Source organism: Micropterus dolomieu, linkage group LG10, assembly GCF_021292245.1.
Source record: "Micropterus dolomieu isolate WLL.071019.BEF.003 ecotype Adirondacks linkage group LG10, ASM2129224v1, whole genome shotgun sequence".
NCBI lineage: Eukaryota > Metazoa > Chordata > Actinopteri > Centrarchiformes > Centrarchidae > Micropterus > Micropterus dolomieu.
This window is the reverse complement of record NC_060159.1, coordinates 11,756,694-11,775,626: the sequence shown is the minus strand read 5'-3', so window position 1 is coordinate 11,775,626 and position 18,933 is coordinate 11,756,694. Positions and strand designations below refer to the sequence as shown.

The 18,933-nt window shown below is 38.8% G+C and overlaps 1 protein-coding gene across 3 annotated transcripts; it reads right to left on the bottom strand.

Moving 5' to 3' along the window:
- Positions 1 to 327: 327 nt before the first annotated feature.
- On the bottom strand, positions 328 to 18,837 carry tpd52l1 (tpd52 like 1). 3 transcript variants are annotated; one of them, XM_046060304.1, is made up of 9 exons: positions 18,721 to 18,817; positions 16,583 to 16,681; positions 14,527 to 14,739; positions 8,019 to 8,137; positions 7,743 to 7,891; positions 6,338 to 6,439; positions 3,932 to 3,970; positions 3,403 to 3,463; positions 328 to 2,540 (listed from the first exon to the last, which is right to left on the bottom strand). In XM_046060304.1, exons 1-9 carry the CDS (start codon positions 18,737 to 18,739, stop codon positions 2,418 to 2,420), a joined length of 924 nt encoding a protein of 307 aa, XP_045916260.1. In that variant the 5' UTR covers positions 18,740 to 18,817; the 3' UTR covers positions 328 to 2,417. The 3 variants fall into 3 exon arrangements, with proteins under 3 accessions (XP_045916260.1, XP_045916262.1, XP_045916263.1); XM_046060306.1 differs by lacking the exon at positions 3,932 to 3,970; XM_046060307.1 differs by lacking the exons at positions 14,527 to 14,739; positions 16,583 to 16,681 and having other exon boundaries at positions 18,721 to 18,837.
- Between the last annotated feature and the right edge of the window lie 96 nt (positions 18,838 to 18,933).

The window sequence follows — 18,933 nt, the reverse complement described above, 5'->3', positions numbered from 1 at the left end:
TTACTGTACAATATACAGAATGTTAGTAATATACATGTTATGTAAATTGGTAACAGCATACTCAGAATTCAGTGTTGACATGATGTGGACATTATTTTCTGTGTTGGTTGTTATGTTTCAGAGTTTTAGTCAGCTTTTGGGAGAAAAAAAGAAAAAAAAAGGTCTTAACTGGTGCTGAGTTCAATTTTGACTTCAACCCAACACAATATACACATGTAAAATGTATACTGCAGTTCATTTTCCAGTGACAGAACATGCATTACCTCAGTTATTCTGTAATAGGTCAGACATGACAACCTTTTCTTGCTACACAAGATCTTTCAGCACTGGATTGTTGATGTGAATTTTAATAAATACATTTCATGGACAGACCGAAATGATCTGAAGGCATCTTTCTCAAACCACGGCAAAGAAAATAAAAAATACATGAAAGACGATATGAGAAAAATGAAACACAAAACAGATGATATATTGGAAACACAACGTTACTTTGATGGCAAAGTTATTCACGGCCACAGAGACCATACATGAAAAGTTAAAAAGAAAACAATCGGATTTTTCATCTTTTGTGGAATTCTTGTGTAACTGTGATGTTGTCATATTATATCTTGGATCAGTCACATAGCATTAGCAACATAGCAAATGTTTAGATTTATAACTACAGAAGCCGTGAGAGCCAAGTGAGGAGAAATTATTTTCTGAAGTCTGATCTAAATTGTTTTCTCTCCTATTTCAAGAACACATGGGGAAAAAAAGGAAATGTAAGTTCCTTACATTTTTATTACCATCTTGTACATCAGGTGAAATGGTTTTGGCAGTTGAAAACATAAAATTGTTTTTAAGATAAATTTTTTGCATCAAGTGTTTGTTGTTGTTGTGATACTCATTTCTGCTATAAGATGCTGACGTGCACCACTACCTATTGTTCTAAATACGACTAAAAGTTAGTGTTGTAGTACCAAGAACGGTCTTGAGAACACTTATTGATGGTCTTGGTCTCGACTTGGTCTCCACCCCTAAAAGTCTTGGTCTTGTCTCAGCCTCGATAAACTCTGGTCTTGGTCTTGACTATATCACTACTAAAAGTGTTCATGTTTTCTTCCAGGTAAGTTTTAATTTCTCCATGCACTCTAAAACACAGTCTATTGTGGTAAGTGCGTTGTGTTTAGAGTGGCACACTTCAGCCTCTTGTGACCGAAATGAGTATTACAACAATAAGCCTGTCCAGGTATTTTGTACCTGTTATCAAGTCAGAAACACAGGAGAGAAAAGTTATTTATATCAGATCTTAGAAAATGGATCACCAGAATGTTTTTTTCTCCCACACTTCTCAGGGCTTCCGTATTTAACAGTTCAGCTGTGGTACTGTTTAATTGTCACAGTGTGATTAATCAGATTCTTCGTGACTTCCTGTTTCTAAGGAGTAAAGAGAAAGAACAAAATATACTCTCATTATAAATATGCGTGCCAGTACGAGTATGATCCAGCATTCAAATAGACCCCAACCCAAACTGTCAGCAGCTGAAAATGTGTTAACAGTTAGCTGGGATTTTCAAAAAGTAGTATGACTGACTGCATTTTAGGGCTGCTCAATTAATCGAAATATTATCAAGACTGCAATACGGCCAAGTGCAATATCCAAATTGCAAAAAGCTAGCCCACAACAGATCTTTTTCTTTTTTTGGTAGGTGCCATAACAATGTTAACAGCAAGATGTTCTGTCTTAGTGTAAAATCATTTATACAACTTGGGGTATATACACATTTTGTAAATGATTTAGTAAAAAGTACTAGGTAGTTGAAACTGTAACATGAAAACACACATTTCTAATAATAACCTAGTAATGTAGTTTTGTATTTTTTGGTATGAAAGTTGTAGTGATGAAGAGTTTACAGATACTGTACCAAGTCCAACATGGCTGTTTCCACTTATCTGGATTTACATAGCAAAAGAAGGAATTCATAACCTCTGAGTTCTCGTGATGACAGGAACATTAGATGAGCCAAACCATTTGACACTCATGCAACAGAAGAAATATAGGGTTCTAATTTTATCTGCCTCCTGGAGCTGACTTTGAATCTGCTCATCGTCCTTTCATTCATTATTTAACTAAAGGCTTGGTTGCTTTTACCCCTCAAACACCGTCTGATCAACATCTGTGGTTTAACATGGTTGGGAGGCCACTGGAGGGCAGGTGACATTCGTTATCTTCTATCAAATCTAAGTATTTAGGGTTGCAGGAAATTCCATCCAAGTGTCGGGAGACTTAATCACAAACATGGGGATTGAGTGCAAAAGCATCTTAACACGTGAAAGTATTCAGTAACATTTCAGTCAGAGCGTTGAGAAGATATGTGCTGCATAACAGCAGTGATAAGAGTTCCTGGTCCTACGTGGCTCATGGTGTGGCTGTAGCTCTAGCACGGCCTTTCGGAGCTGTCCATCAGGTTGTTAGTGGGCGTGTCCTGGGAGCTGGCATTGGCTGCAGAGGAGAGGACTTCCTCAAAGCTGCCTCCAGTGTCTGAACCACCAACTTTTGTCTATGACAGAAAAACAAAAGTGCTGTTGTCACTGAATAACTCCTCTCTCTGCTCTACATCCTGGCTGCACTGCTGCTGTGCTGCAGAATAGACGCAGGGAGGCAGCCTTTTACAAAGACTTCCACTAGAAGACACCGGTGGTGAGCATGTAAAAGGATGAAGAATAATGTTTCTTTATTTTATATGTATATATAGCTAACCAAAGCCAAACTGTAAACTTTTTAGGATATAATTTAAACAGCTTTTGGTTCAACTTTGACCACTACAGTGAGAGAGGGTTTCATGAACATAAGAAGTGTTATTAAGAATCCTTGAAATTATGTTAAAACTGAAACTCATAAAATGGGAGAGAAGTCAGCAGCAATTTAGTATTTCTCTGACTCATATCTGGGCATAATACAGACAAAAGATGGAAGTCTGCTCTTGCTAAGGCTATATCAGGATCAGTGAGGAAAACCAACAGGCTGTCAGAGAGCGTAAGCTAGCAATTACACCCAGATTATAGTGCTGTTTTCTCTCTGCTTCATTGACATCTTATAATGTTCAGAGGCAGCGACCAGACCAGTTTCTCTGTGTAGCTTTCACAGCTTGTTACTCTACAACAAAGCACAGTTCACATGTTGTTAATTAGTGTGACTGTCAATATTTCTGTCACCAGGGCTGGCAATTAGTCATTCAGGCATTCAGTTACAGTCTATTAAAAAAGCATAAGCAAAGCGTTTCTTTGATACTAGTTTAGAAATACACTCTACATTACATGTTAAACACCTTAGAAGGATAAGGATAAGTGAGAAGCTAACGTATTTTGGTCTATCATCACTTAAACCCAACTCTCTGACACCCACAATCACACAGTGTGTACCTTAATAGTGGACACTGTAGTCTCAACTTTCTCCTCAAAAGACTTGAAGCCGGGAGAGTTTCTGTAAAGAAAGATAAGACGTTTTACTTTATTTATTTTAGTAGACTGCACAAAATGATTTGCTAAACTATTCTCAGGCACAGTAGTAATGGTAAAGTCACAAGTGTCCTCTTCTGCTAAAATAACAGTATTTACATGTTGCATTGTGAACAATAGTTTATAACCTCGCTATTTGGGATAAACACCGTGGAATACCTTTTTCCAGTAAGTTTTTACTGTAAGCAAACTGCGGAAGTAAAGGGCACTGAAAACAGTATTATTGTAGTGTAAGCTGGTATCAGTACCATGTGAAACATATCACCACTCTGCCACCAACTAAATAAATGTGAATGCACCATAAAGGGAAACATTAAACAATTTGCTTTTGCACTGCACGAGGTGTTGGAGCATGGTTATATTTATTTATTTGAGTAAATAGGTGGAAATATTAGAGAAAAAATACACACAAAAGCAAGCACAGTGTTGTTACCTCATGGCGGGCATGCTCATAGAGTGTCTGAGAGAGTAGCTGTCCCCAGAGAGCGTGGTGAGAGAGGAGTTAATGATTAGCACCAGTTATACACACACACACACACACACAGCCAGAGTTGCATTGGCCCACAGACGTAGGTAGAGAAATCCTTGTTTCTATATTTTCTATTGGTATCGTGCTAATGCATTGTCAGTCTCAGAGCCTCAATTAGAGAATGACAGAAACGGGCAGGATCTATATGGTGTGATATCATAAAGGGCTGCAACTCACAATTAATTTTCTCTGTCTTCAACAATCTGTTAAAAAAAAAAAAAATTGCTCAAGTGAAAAAGCCTGCATGGTCTCCTTAAATCAGTCTCGGCCTGCGTTGGCTTTACCTTTAGCACTTTCCTGCAACTGGGAAAGTGCAGGACAATTCATGACAACTTGTTCACCTAATTCATTGAGGCAATTTGTTTTGGCTTGTCAAATCAATCAGATCTGATTTTGAGCCAAGACAAGAACCACCTGACTGAGCGCTGCAGTCCAGTATGGCAGCAACACTGAAAAAAACAGACTCAGCTGACTGTCTGAGTCCATACTGTATCAACCAGTTAGTGTTATCAGCTGATCTGTCTGAGATCTATTGAGTTACTGTAGGAACAACTAATGTAACACAATCAGCTGTGTGATCAGCTGATCCTTACCCTATAGAGTTGGACCTTGGGAAGCATGGAGGAAGAAGGGAAACATTTTTTACAAGTTTGGCCCTATTAACTTTACAATCTCACTCTTTCTATTGGTAGAACATGTATGCATTAACACAAACATCACTGTGAAACTGCCACTGGTTAGTATTGTTTTCAACAACCTCATATCTGTAAAGAGAAATAAACTGGAACATTACTGTGGCAACCAGATTGCAGTGAACTATTGTTAATCTCACTTGTACACAATCACAGAGTAAATGAAAATTTACTCAAGTTAAATATTAAATTAAATATAATTGCACACAAGCCAAATGTCTATGTGATCTCACACACACACACACACACAGCAGATATAAGAATAAAGAGTTATATGACAGTGTTGGCACACAAACACTGAGTGAGTGGAACATCTTAATATATATATATAACATCTTAGAAATATTTCATATATTTATGGCTGACTTGATTAAATTGGATTTTTCAAGGATAAAAATCTGCTTTTCTGTTACCTTGCCCTACAGTATTCTGGACAGATGGATAGAGAGTGCTTATAATTATGACATTTGATAGATAATGTAGAGCCTATCCTCTTTAAAGTGATATTTGCTTATATATTTTGGGATAGTGCAATATATCAAAGTATTTTTTGTTGCTCATATAATGAAAATAATTGTAGTGAATTACTGGTTAGAGTAAGAGGGCACTATGTTGACAAAAACAAATATACCTAACAAAATAGTGGGACATAAGTTCCCTTATCCCTTGACAATTAAACTGAAAATGGATAACCATTTCTGACATGCAAGAACACACTTCAAAACATCCACTGAAAAAATAGAAAACATGCTGACTGTATGTGCACACAAACCAAACCTCTGCACACCATAAGCCAGAAACCATGGGAACATACCTCCGAGGGAACAGTAACTCTAGACCAACCATGCTGGAATAATCAAAGATAAAGTATTGTTTTCCTTTCTGTCCTTTATATTCCAAAAAACACAATAAGCTGCGGTGTACCCACAACTCCCATCACCCCATTTGAATACAGTGTAGCTACTGTCAACACATTACAGTTTCTGCAGGGGATTTTTAAAACCCCACTGTATTTTTTGTCAAAGTAATGGTATCAAAAAATATGTTTTTTCAGCTTTCTCCAAGTATTATGTATATGTATACACACAATGTTAGATGTCAGTTTAGATTTTTTTTAAATCCAAATGAGTTTTATTTAAAGGCATTACGCACCAACTGTCTTGAGTAACAACAAACTCTCCATCTGCTTCAGTGAACCAACGTATTACTGTATGTGGACATTTCTCCTTCGCCTTCTCTCTCTAACACACACAGGCCCACATTCTCTAGCTGTTGTCATAAACACAAATGCTCCATTTATTTCACACAGAACTATGCCAGCTCACAGACAAAGAGACAGAACAAGAGGAAGACAGCGACGGAGGAGGACAGACTTTGCCTCTGGCCATTCAGCTCCCACTGAAAGCAGCTTAATGTGGCCTTACATAATCTCAACTTCCTCTGAACTGGTTAGAGCAAGAGTCAAAACTCTGCTCGCTGAGAGACGGGGGTACGGATAAGCACAGATAAAAACGGTGGACAACAGGTGGTTGGCAGGTGAGCAGCAAAAAATTTTAACTCTGTGTTGAAGTGAGAGGCAAAGTGTCCCTAAATAATAAGATATGACACAGCTGTGTACCTCATGTCGCCGAATTTCCTGGTGATGGCGCTGCCCAGTGTACTGAAGGCTGCTGTGGTTCTCTGTCCTGCTGTGGACAGTGTCTCCGATGTCTTCTTATAGCTAAGACATGAAAGAATGTGCATTCAAAATACATCATCACTGTTTCGTGCTTTAATTAACACGGCATTCACACATGCAAACAAATATATACAGATGCATATGATGGAGACAAACGCATAAACCTTTTTCCAGAGGCAGATAGAACAAATGGGATTGTCAAATCAAAGTGGGAGATTTGGCTATTACGCCTATTCCCATAAATTCTAACAAATCACCTTCCTAATCGCAGGCAATAAAACCCAGGTTTCAAAATGCTTTGTGATCGTCTTAATTATCACTTACCATATTGCTGGTGATTTCATTTTAAATAGCCTGGCCTTTCACACTTACAGTGCAGTGGTGCACACACAAAGCCACAGTCCATTACTGTGAATCACACAGTTTATTTGTCCAAATGACTGGTCAACATCACCTTATTGCTTCTGATCACTTTTTAATTACAATAAGGTGTTTTTGACGATATAATTATGAGCTGTATTTATGTTTTTTCCTGTGTATTTACACTTGCATAACCATGTGTGTTACCCAGTTTCTCTATGATCTTACATAGTTTATTATACATGAGGATGGTGACCATGTGTGTAAAGTGATCTTTACAGGTTATCAAATGTAACTGGAGAAGAAGGGAGGCCTCTCGAGACTATCACCGTGCCCCTCTCTGTCTCTTGGCGCCTGAGTAAGAGCTTACAGCTGATGGTCTAATGAGGTTACTTCCCTGCACACGAAAAAGGCAAAAAAAAAGAAAATGCAAGTCATATCCAGATTTGGAGGAACATTACGGATGTATTTCACTGCTGATAATTCAGTAAAAATCAGGTTATTTCATCTGAATAATGAGACAACATTTTAAGATATTATTGTCATGGCTGTGGGAGAGAAGGCTGAATGATTGATAGGCATGTACGAGTCAAGAAAATTAAACAAAACATTATCATTTCCAGTGACTGGACGGGACATGTTCAGCTAACTGTGTATCCTTTAGCACAGTGCACCAATCTGATATGCTTTTAAAATCAGGTTTATCATGCCTGCTACAGTGAGGCCATCAACGATAACAAATGCACACACATGCTGTGCAGCCCGGAGCAGAGGATTATGCCTTTTTAATTGGGTTTCTGTTTATAACAGACCATCAGTTTGGATGATTTCTGCTGTATTTGCTGTTAAAAAACAGAGCTACCTGCTCTTTGCGTGTGTGTTCACACAAACAGCATCTATGTTGGCAGCAAACAGGAAAGCCATTTAACACAAACGCACACACTTTGTCCCCTTCACTTGAACTCAATTAAACCTGCAAACGTACGCGGTGGTGGTCTGCATGTCGTGCCAGCCTCTGCTGAAGTTGTTTTTGAGCTCGCTCAGAGGACTGATGCCCAGTTTCTGTCTCAGGTCTGCGTGCTGCTTCTCCTTGGATGACAAAACCTGCTTTAGCGTACTGATTTCCTCTTCCAGCTGGACATATACAAAAAAGGATGAAGAGAGAGAGAGAGAGAAGACTTAGCAGGCACTCGTCCCTTTACTGTCTGCGTACTGTCACTTCTTGTTCTATCTAAGCGTGCACTTGAGAACAACAGCATACTTTAGCTAATTCTCGCTGAATCTCCTCTCTCTCCTCTTCTGTCATGATGGAGGTGTTAAAGTTGACTTCTGACACCAAATCTTCATCAGCTTCTCTCAATGGCTCAGAGTCCAGAAAACCTGAATAACACACACACAATTAAAAACATCTCTGGTAATATATTCATGTTTCTCTCCCTCTCTCTCTAAAAAATTGGATTCCATCAATTACAGCAAGGCACTGTAAGAATCAAATGCGTCAAACTGTCCTGAATTTCTGTTGTTTTTGTTCCTACAGATGCATTTTTGGGTAAGTTTCTTTGGACAAAAATGTCTTCCAAATGAAATTTTTATTAGTGTCAATAACGGGTCTTATCAATACAACATACAGGTTACTATAAATACAACACCAAAGACCTTCTGGAGGAAATGCTTTTGACCTTTACAGTCTTGTTTCTCCTATATAAGATCCCTGTATTTCTAAAGAAATAAAAAAAATCTCTGTCCTTTTGCCTGTATTTTTGTTTTTTCTGTGTGATGCAAACTGTCTGACAGCCTCCACGTCTGAGTCCACATGTCTGTCGGACTGTCTCCATGTCTGTCTGCGTCTCTGTCTGACAGTTATGTAATTTGTGGTTGCAGCCTGTAGTGCACTAATCTGGATTAACTGACGTGGATTATCTTGCTTTAACTCTGCTGGCGGACTCTACAGACTGCCACACACAAACAAACAAACAAGATGATGTTTCTGAGGACAGATTGAATTTAAAGTTGCAATATTGGACTTTAGTGGTTTACAGTACAAATAAATTAGAATATCTTTTATTTGGCATTCATTCCCACTAATTAAAAACAAGTGTATGACAGTTTATGAAATCATAGGCATTTATACATATTTGTTAAAAGATTGTAAGAAAATCTCAAAAGAAATAAAGATTGTGGACTTCAGAAAATCTGCAAGACAGTTTTATATAGAAAACACCCTCTTTTACAGATTTAGAAGACAGTCTTTAGAAGAAATTGTGTCTTTCTGCCTCTCACAGAAACACCTTATTATACTACTTGCACACTGTACTTACCTCTGGCAACAGCATTGTGTCTCATATACACAATTACACTACCACACCCACACGCTTCAGCACATGCTTTTTATTTGTGGATGCCTCCAAAACGGAAGATTTTTAGTCATCCAGGTAGTAAGTAATGGTAATAGTTAGGAAAGTTAAGGGCTTTTCGCCTCTGCCACAACAGAGGCTCATCCAAGAGGCTACCTCAGTTCTGACCATAGACTGTATAAAAAGAAGTGGATGTAGTAAATGCTCTGTATTTGTATAGCACCTTTCTAGTCTTTGCAACCACTCAAAGCACTTTTTACACTACATCGCAGTTACCCATTCACACACATTCATACAACTACCACACAGAGTCCTGCCATCTTCAGAATTTTTCTGATGACTCTACTGTGGTTGGATATATCAGCAAGGGTGACGAGGCTGAGTACAGGGCTGTGGTGGGGGACTTTGTTACATGGTGTGTACAACAAACTCAATCGCAAAGCCAGGGACGTTGTGGGGGTGGAGCTGGACTCTCAGTCAGTGGTGGAGGATGCTATCTAAGCTACATGTCATCTTGGACAATGTCTCCCACCCACTCCATGATGTGCTAATCAAACACAGGAGTACTTTCAGTGCAAGGGTCATTCCCCCAAAATGCACCAGAGCGCCACAGGAAGTCATTCCTGCCTGTGGCCATCAAGCTTTATAACTCCTCCCTCTAAGTGTCTGACACACAGACACTTAGTTAGTTTTTAAACTGGACCGTATTATCTATTTTTGTGCAATATTCTCTTCTGCCATTATTCACTAGTCCTTTTTGGTTCACCATAACAATTCTCTAATAATGTAAATATTGTACATACTCCTTTATATTTTTCTTATATCTTATATTTATATACTAATTATCTATCTACCTTTTATTACTATTTCTATTCCATATGCCTTGACAAGTGTGCAATTGTGACAAAGAATTTCCCCTCAGGAATCAATGAAGTATTTCTGATTCTGATCTTGCCAAAAGACACTTCAACATGCCGCCTGGAGGCCGGGGATTGAACTGCCGGTCATCCGAATAGCAAGCAACCTGCTCTACCTCCTGGTAGTCACCATGACGTTACCCATTGGTTTGTGCACTACCATTTTGAAGCCTCGAGTTTAGAATTTGCCTGTCGCCATCTTGTTTTTTTTGGAACCAGACACTGGATGAGACCATAATTGGAGGAGTTGGTGGCGCTAGCTAGCCTGGTTAGCAACTGTGATATTAAATGGGATGCTAATTTTGGCTAGCGATAAACAGGCATAAAACAAATTGTATTTACCAGAAAAATGAACTACGGAAACCCTAAGTGGCCATCCATTAAAATATTATTTTTTCTCCGTTTTCCCCTGATAACGGGATAATTTTCTTGTGATGTCGAGATAACAAACCGTTGCCGAATACAGGGGTCGGCAGGTGCGTTTCTTTAGGGCAGTGTTGGCCCAAAGGTTAAAGAAGAGAGCTTGTGACCAGGATAAATCTGGGCCTGGAAAGTTGATTAACACCACTGAGGTGCCCTTGAGCAAGGCCCATAACCCCAACTGCTCCAGTGGAGCTGCTCAGTGCCAGCAGACCAGGCTGCGGTTGTACCGGGCAGTTTCCAGGTGTGAATGTGTAATGGTGTGATTGTGATCAGGGCCTTCCTGCAAATGAGGGGTTGCTCTCAGTGAAGCTCCTTGAATAAATAAAGGTTAAATAATAAAAAAATAAAAAGGTAATAAATCAAGTATGATGTAGGGTCATGTTTGGTTCAATTTCCTTGGAAGGGATGAAAGGGCAACATTGTGAGTAGGGGATAAATAGTGTCAAAATCTCCTCCCTGTTGAGGGATGGTTTCTCTACTATGGTGTAAATTCCTCTATTGACTCCTCTTTCAAACCATCTGTTCTCACCCAGCAACATATGTTCATTGTTTTCCTCAAAATATGGTAGTGTCCTTTGTCCTTCAGATGTAAGTGAACTGCTGAGTCTTGACCCGAGGCGTTGACCCTTCCGTGTTGGGCCATGCATTTGTGCAGAGGTTGTTTCATTTCCTTAATATACATGTCTGCATTCCTCACTGCACTGGACAGCATATAGCATACTAGATTGCTTTTCTTGTGTTTGAGTGTTTTGGGTGGTTTATTTCCCTGATACTCCAGACATGTATGGAATCACAATATTGTTGTGTCACAAATTTGGATATCCACAAGCTTTAAGTGCCTCCTGCAGGTGTTCATGCTCCTTCTCTTGGGCTTAGGCACTTAATTGTATGTTATCAGCTTGGTGGTGCAGGGCCCTGATAACTTCCAGCTTATACTTTAGTGGGTGGTGGGAGACAAAGTGTATCCAAACTGGACCTTTGTGAAAACAGCCACAAGATCCAGGAAGAGCACCAACACTACAGGAGATGAGGAAAGGAAGAGTATTCAAGAATCTTCAGCCAAGTCCAGTTGCCTTTGATTTGAACTTTCCTTGGACTAAACTTTGCATTCAGGCAGAACAACAAAGCTGATACACACTGTCAGCTGATATATCAGCAGAAAAACATTGAATCCATCACTAAGACCTTTCTCTATAACATGAAATATTCTGCATAGTTGATTAAATAAAGTCAAGAGCCAATGATGATGCAATTACTGTACTGAAAAAAAGAGGACGAGGAAGCTGTCAGTGACTTTGAGTGAAAGCAAAAGATCCAAACTAACAAAAACAACAAACATGGAGAAGGACTAAAAACAAAATGAGAACAACAGATTTTCATTTCAAAACTGTTTCCCTCTTACTGGCATTGCATTGTTGCAGGACTTCCCATATTTGCTGAAGGCAAATTAAGTCAGACAGGTCACACACACAGCACCAGGTAACAGCAGAACGACTGTGTACACACCACCCAAGAAATGCAAATACATGCAGGTATTTATGTCACTGCGTTAAACTGTTGCATTTTTGACAGAATGGAAATGAAAAGGATTACTGTACCTGCTGTGAGGGGTCCTCTCTCTTATTGTGGAAGCATTATAGGACAGGTGAGGACATAGTAAGTTTAGTAAAGATGATAAAACTAGCCATGTCCACTAACTAAAGCAGGGCTATAGTACAACAACAAAATGCTATTGACAGTTAAATTTTTGAAAATCTACAGTTAAAAATGGGCTCAACACTACATACAGTAAACACACACAAAGTTTACACAAGTGTAGCTTACAGCTGTCAAGCACAACATGCATCAGTACAGGCAGGCTTTCTATAGTATGGAGCTATTTCTGTCTACATCACACAGCAGCAGGACAATCAGATTTTTTAAACCCCTGGGGCTCAGGTGGAAGTTTTTCATGTCTGTCTAAGTGCATGGAGGACTCAAACCGAGCCTTTTCTCATGCTCATCCAGCCATGAGAAGACCCTAAAAATGCCAGATAGCTACTAATAGTAACGCACAAATTAAATCTGTTCTACCTACCAGTGTAAGTTCAGTATTAATTGGGGGAAGACAACTGCATCATTAATTCACTTAAACATAAAGCACTGAAATGCACTTGAGAGATGGATGCAACATGCTAAGAACTCATATCAACAACACAACAATAATCATCTCCACTTCAATAAATATTGTAATGTTCACACTATTAGGCTTTTTACAAACTGCTAATTTTACTTTAAATGTAATGATAAGTGACCATGTTGCAGCTAAATTTAGCATACTGTCAAGATAGCATGTTGCAAATGGTTTCCTTTTAGCTAAGGCAGACTTCCGTTTGGCAAAGTCAGCAAACGTAAGTTTCTTTTTAGCAAACGCAGGTTTCCTTTTAGCTAGTAATGTTGACACTATTGGGCTTTTTCCAGACTGCTAATGATTATATTCCTTTAAAGGTAATCATAAGTAAGTGACCATGTTGCTGGCAAAATACCAGATATTGCAATTTTTTTTTAGTTAAGACAGGTTTACTTTTAGCAAACATAGGATTCTTTTTAGCTAACGCAGTGCTTGCTAAACTCAAAGGAAAATATAACTGCACATGACATGAAAACATTTTTGTGTTTTGGAAGTTTCTATACGTGTCTGAAACATGTATGTAAGAATTGTTTTTGAGAGTCACATGCTTTACAGTCTGTCATTGTGGAAACAAAGGCACAGTGTGTAAGCAGCTTCTTATATCAACACCAATGGATAGTGCAGTGCCATTTTATATAAAAAGTTGGAGTAGCACAAACACACAAAAAAGATTGCATAAATTTTACATAAAATTACACACAATTGTTTATGCTGGTTATGAAGGAACGATAACTATCATTTGTACCATGATACACTGCTGTGGCATTGCCAATTCTCTGAAATGTGAAGAATGCTGAAGCTTAGTTAATGATCCCAGTCATGGTTCACTACATGAAGTCAGTTAGATACAAAATAAGCTGTAAGCTCTCCACTAAACAGGGGGTGGGTCAATGATGTTACACAGGCAAACTTTTTAAAGCAATGTGAACTGACAACTTTGCCAAAAGCTGCTAAATGATTATTTTAGCAGCTCTTGTACTTTTTTTCTGCCACACATTTATTAGTATTATAGTAGTATATAGTATTATTATTAAGTATTTTTCACTGAATGAGCCATCTACATTGCTTCGAACTTGCTCATGCGGTTTATCATACAATTTTTGTAATGGCTAATCATCTAGGGGAGTAGGTCAGAACTACATTTTAAAGCAATAGTTCACTTTGGTTAAACATTTAACATAATGATTTAATGGTACAGTCATTGAACATGGCCCAGAATCTGCAACCACTACTAACTAACTACTTTTCCCATGTCACGTCTCAACATCAATTACTGGACTATCTAAATGTACTGAGCTGATTTCTGATGTTTTCAATTTCACATCCAACAATTATAGATTACTACTAGTTTCATATATTTAAGAGAAGGCAAAGCCTGTGGTGCTGCAATGAAAAACATGTCCAACAAACCTGGAAATTAAAATGTGTAACTAGTCTACTGTGATTTATTAATGTATCCATATATAGGTCATCTATGCAGACAGAGACTTTTATTTAAGTATTTATTTTCTGTGTATTTAATTTAATTTTTTTGTTTTATTTAGACACAACGTGGTCTACATGTTGGTTTAAAGCCCAATCCACACTGACAAGGCTAAGATCCCAGTGGGAAAATATAAAATCCTTTGTTGCTTATTTATTGGATGGATTATAAAAAAGTCTAACAATACCTTAATCTGCCTTTATTATACCCATAAGGTTTTTGTTTGTTTTAGATTTTTGTCAATTGTAGCATTAAATTCCACTAATCTGCTAAACCCCCCAAATTATGAGATAAAACACAAAGGGCTTGAACTCAGTGTCCTCAGTGGCAGCTGCAGCCCTAGTGTGGCTGTAGGTTAAAAGTAATATTCAACCAAAGTAAGATTGCCTATTCTACAGACTACGGTCTACAACCCCGTTCACCTGTGCTGTCCAGATGCATATCCCAAGTGGTGGACATGACCCAGTTGTCAGACACTGATGTCTGACCCCACTGGTCGTCCCTGGGTGTTGCTGAAGTTTTACCCCATTCTGTCAGATTTTCCCCATTTTGGGCAACGGGACCCAAGTCGTCACCGTATGGGCTCCTTTTAACCGATTCCTCACCAGATGGGTTAAATGTACCCTGATTCAAACCTGAGCAAAGTTACAGTTGATTATATTTCAGACAGAAAACAAAACGTTAACACAGAAAGTGCTTGATTCATCTAATTCTGCAAGCAATGAGTCCTCATTTTAGTTTAACTGACAAAAAAGTCTGATTATGAGCTACAGTGTGTGAAACTGGCCTTGAGATTTCAGCATACAGGAAGTTTTTGTTAACAGAAACCACCACCTGGTTAGTGACTTTAAAATTAAGATGTCAGATCCTGGAAAAGTAATTCGTGAGTGATTTGGTACTGAGGAAAAAGCCTATCAACCCTTTATTTTAATCTGGCACTAAAAACCTTATGTTGTTGCACTTTCTCTTTACATTTGCTTGGATACACACAATCTCTGCATTGTGCCAATCATAGATTATACAAGCCATCTAATCCAGGCTGGATTCCCAATCGTGGAAAGCAGGCAACTGCCAGAAGCCACAGATTCGTGGCATGTCAGTTGGTACAAAAGTACACTATGAACTAAGGCTAATTCTGTGTAATCCTGTGTCAAAAGAGCTTTAGATTATTTCATTTCATATTGTGCTCATATGATGGAAAACCATAACAGGTTTTGTTAAATCAAATTGTCAGAAACTAACACAAAGTATTATTCCAGTGTAAGGTGCACTGTACTTGTAGAAACTTGAACGCATCAGGGTATACACATTGCAAAGAGGGCAGGAGGTGTTGACCAACAACAGATTTTTGCATCTAATGACAAAGCAAGATTGGCCATATTGATTTTGGTTATTCACCTGATAATGTAAACTTACATTTATTACTTAATGTAAATTAATACTTAAAGGAGTATCAAATATCAATCTGTAAACCTTTAGTTTACTGTATTTTGGTCAAGGCCATCCCTGAATGTTTTTCAGAGTAAAGCTGAACAGATTAGTCTAATAGTCAATCAACAGGAAATTAATCGGAAACTGTTTTGATAATCAATTATCTATTTAGTCAAGGAAAAATGCCACTTTCTTTCTTTCTCTCTCTCTCTCTCTCTCTCTCTCTCTCTCTCGGTTTGGTGTATGTCAACTTTGGTTCTGGGAAGTTGTGATGACATTTCTGCACAATTTTTTGGCTTTTTATAGACAAGATGATTAATAGAGAAAATGGAAGATTAATCAGTAATTAATATAATTGTTAGTTGCAGCCCTGCTTCACACACAGTCCTATTAGTACCTGTGTTAAGTCACATCTAAAGCCTCAATTTATGGCATTTCCTCCCATTTACAATATTGAATTTTAACATATTTTTATTAGTTAATTAATGATCCCTAATTATAAATAAATATTATAATATAGGAAATAAGTGATGATGATGTTGAAATGATCCCAGCCTTGTTGTCTTTCAAGACATTCTTACCAACTCAGACCACACTCACCCTCTATTAGTAGCTGAATCAACAATGAATCACATAAGGAAGAGAACAGCAGTTGCACTGATCCTAACATAAACTGTCAAACATTCTGCACTTCTTCCAGCACCCACTGATGTCACTTCAGGTGTTTTGCCTTCAACGACTGATGTCACAGGCAAAACACGCATGCTCTGATGTCACTTCCTGTGATGTGACCTGTGCGCACCCTCTGATTCAGTATGTATTTACGTTTTTTCTGTCCTCTTGCTCCCCCTGACTCTAGGTTCTGCTCGAGGTTTCTGCCCGTTAAAGGTAATTTTTCTTTGCCACTGTGGTCAAGTGCTTGTTCATGGTGGGAATTGTTGGGTGTCTGTAAATAATATTACGAAAAGCACCGTCTAGACCGGCTCTGTATGAAAAGTGCCATGAGATAATTCTTTTATTTTTTAACCTGGGAGAGTTGAGTCTTACCCTGCTCTGCCTCGTGTGTGGCTGAGTTAACCCATTCCTCTCCAGGACCCATGCTGCCCCAGTCCACCACTGCTTCACTCAGAACACCAGAGTACAACTCTACAGCAGAGCAAGGCAGCAGGGCGAGAGGAGATGAAGAAAACTGGTTATACACGCATGCACAAACACACAAACACACACACACACACCCTTCTTGTGGAACATGGTGTTTCCTCCAGTATCAATCCAGGCCCTGCCAGTAACTTGATAATAATAAGGTCTGTTTTGTTACAGGAGTTAGTGTAGGCAGCTTATGTGAGTCTTCATACAGGAACAGGAAGTCTGACTTAACACTTTTTGTTGCACAGATCTGATTTTCTTGGCGCCGTTTTTACCAGGATATACCTGATACCTATACCTAAAAAGCATGCCAAGGATAATATAATAATATGTGCCACACAGATTTAACAATGAGATGTGTTGTAACTTTAAAACAATTTAGGCAAAAATATCCAAGGTTATTGAACAATCAAAGTTCTGTGGTTACTGATGAAATCTCATTACACCGTACTCCAGCACTACAGGAGGAAGCAGACTGGCATGACAGTTTTGTTTCACTAACAATGCTTTGCTTTTGGTTCCACATTTTGACTTGTGGTAAAACTGACCCCCCCAAAAAAACCAAAAGGCTGCATATACTCATTGACTATATCACTCCAGTACCAAGTTTACATTCACATTAATTAGAAAGAAACACAGTGTTTTGGATTCTTTTTTTAAGATCTTGAAGGTTGATTTCAGTGGGCCGCACTTTTTGGCTGGGGTGGAATACCTCAGGTCATAAGACTCCCATTTGGCCCACTGGTCATGTGGCTATGCTAAATCAGAGGCCTGGGGATGGTCATATGGCTGCAAAATCAAATGATGCTAAACTAAGCTTGGGGTGTTTATGTGAGACCATATTTCCATTACAAACGCATATCATCATGTTCATTAGGTTCCATAGAAAATGTAAAGTTTCTCTGGCCTCAAAGCCCTGCTCACTCCCAGTTAGCCATAGGTACGCTTTCAGAATGCAATTAACTACCTGTATAAACAAACAGTCCCTTCATCCCTCTGAGTTCAGGGATGTGGGAGTCACTGCCAGTATGTAAAAGCTCATGTCTCATTTTCAAGAAATTAATTTTCCCACCTGTACCAAAATGACTGCATTTGAGGTTGACTCTGATTGTCCATAAATTAAGAGTTAAAAAATTTTCTCCAGTGCACACATAAGAAGATTTCTCAATATGGCCCCTCAATGTCAGTTATCACACTATCTACTAATGACACAAATGGTAAAACACAGTCTGACAACATGAAAGGGTGATCTGGCCCTCTTATAAACACTATTCATGCAGTAGACTTTACAGACCCTTTTATGAATTAATTAAAATATTTGTCTTAACTTGAAGCAAGCTTTATGTTATAAAGACATTTATAGCGGTGCTTTTTTACTCAGCACAGCAGAAGTGAAGATGCTGGATGGTGTTTGTGGGTTACAGGACGGTCAAACTGATTTCAGAGATTAATAGAAAACAGGCACTTTGCTGGTCTTCTACAGACACCAGAAATATGTAAAAGGCTCCTGCATTATATAGGCTACCACCAGATAGCCTCTGAGTCAGGAAACAGCATCCAGCTGCAAGACTTAATTTGGTCTGGAGTTTCCATAATGTATTCAATAAACTGTAAGACAAACCTACAGCACACTGGCAAACTGTACATCTGTGCATATCTGAAGCTTCCTGTCTGGATATTTGCTTCTTTTCAGAAACAGCTGGCCAGAAAAGCAGCACGTTATTGGTGAGCTTGTAAGAAAATAATTTTAGAAATATTGTAGGCTACTGCACAAATTACACATAACAGTTTAAACAGTGGGGTCGGCTATATGAGAATAAACAGCCAGCTACAATAGCTCAAGAGTGACTTTCCCAGAATTTTCTGATTTACAGCCTATTTGCTTCCAAGCCCTCCAGCCTCAAAACAGTGACGTGTCTTCAGTGCAGCCTTCATTCAGCTCGTTAGCAGATCAGCAGCAAACAGAGAAACGCAGCGGCTGTTTTTAAGTTCTGTCTGAAATAAATAGTTATTTTCAACATTAACCGACAGTGACTTACCTTGTTGTCTGGTCTCCATCACAGGGACAGTCAGGTGAACTTCCCAAACAACCTCCTGAGACAGACAAGGCACGTCAACACGCGCAGCACCAGCCAAGTATATCGGGTTTCCTTGGCCGTCACGCGCTGGGTCAGCTCTCAGGCGGAGCTTGGAGCTCGAGCCAATGGACTCGCGCTGTTGTAAGTTGCTTAATTTACTTACCGGGCACATTT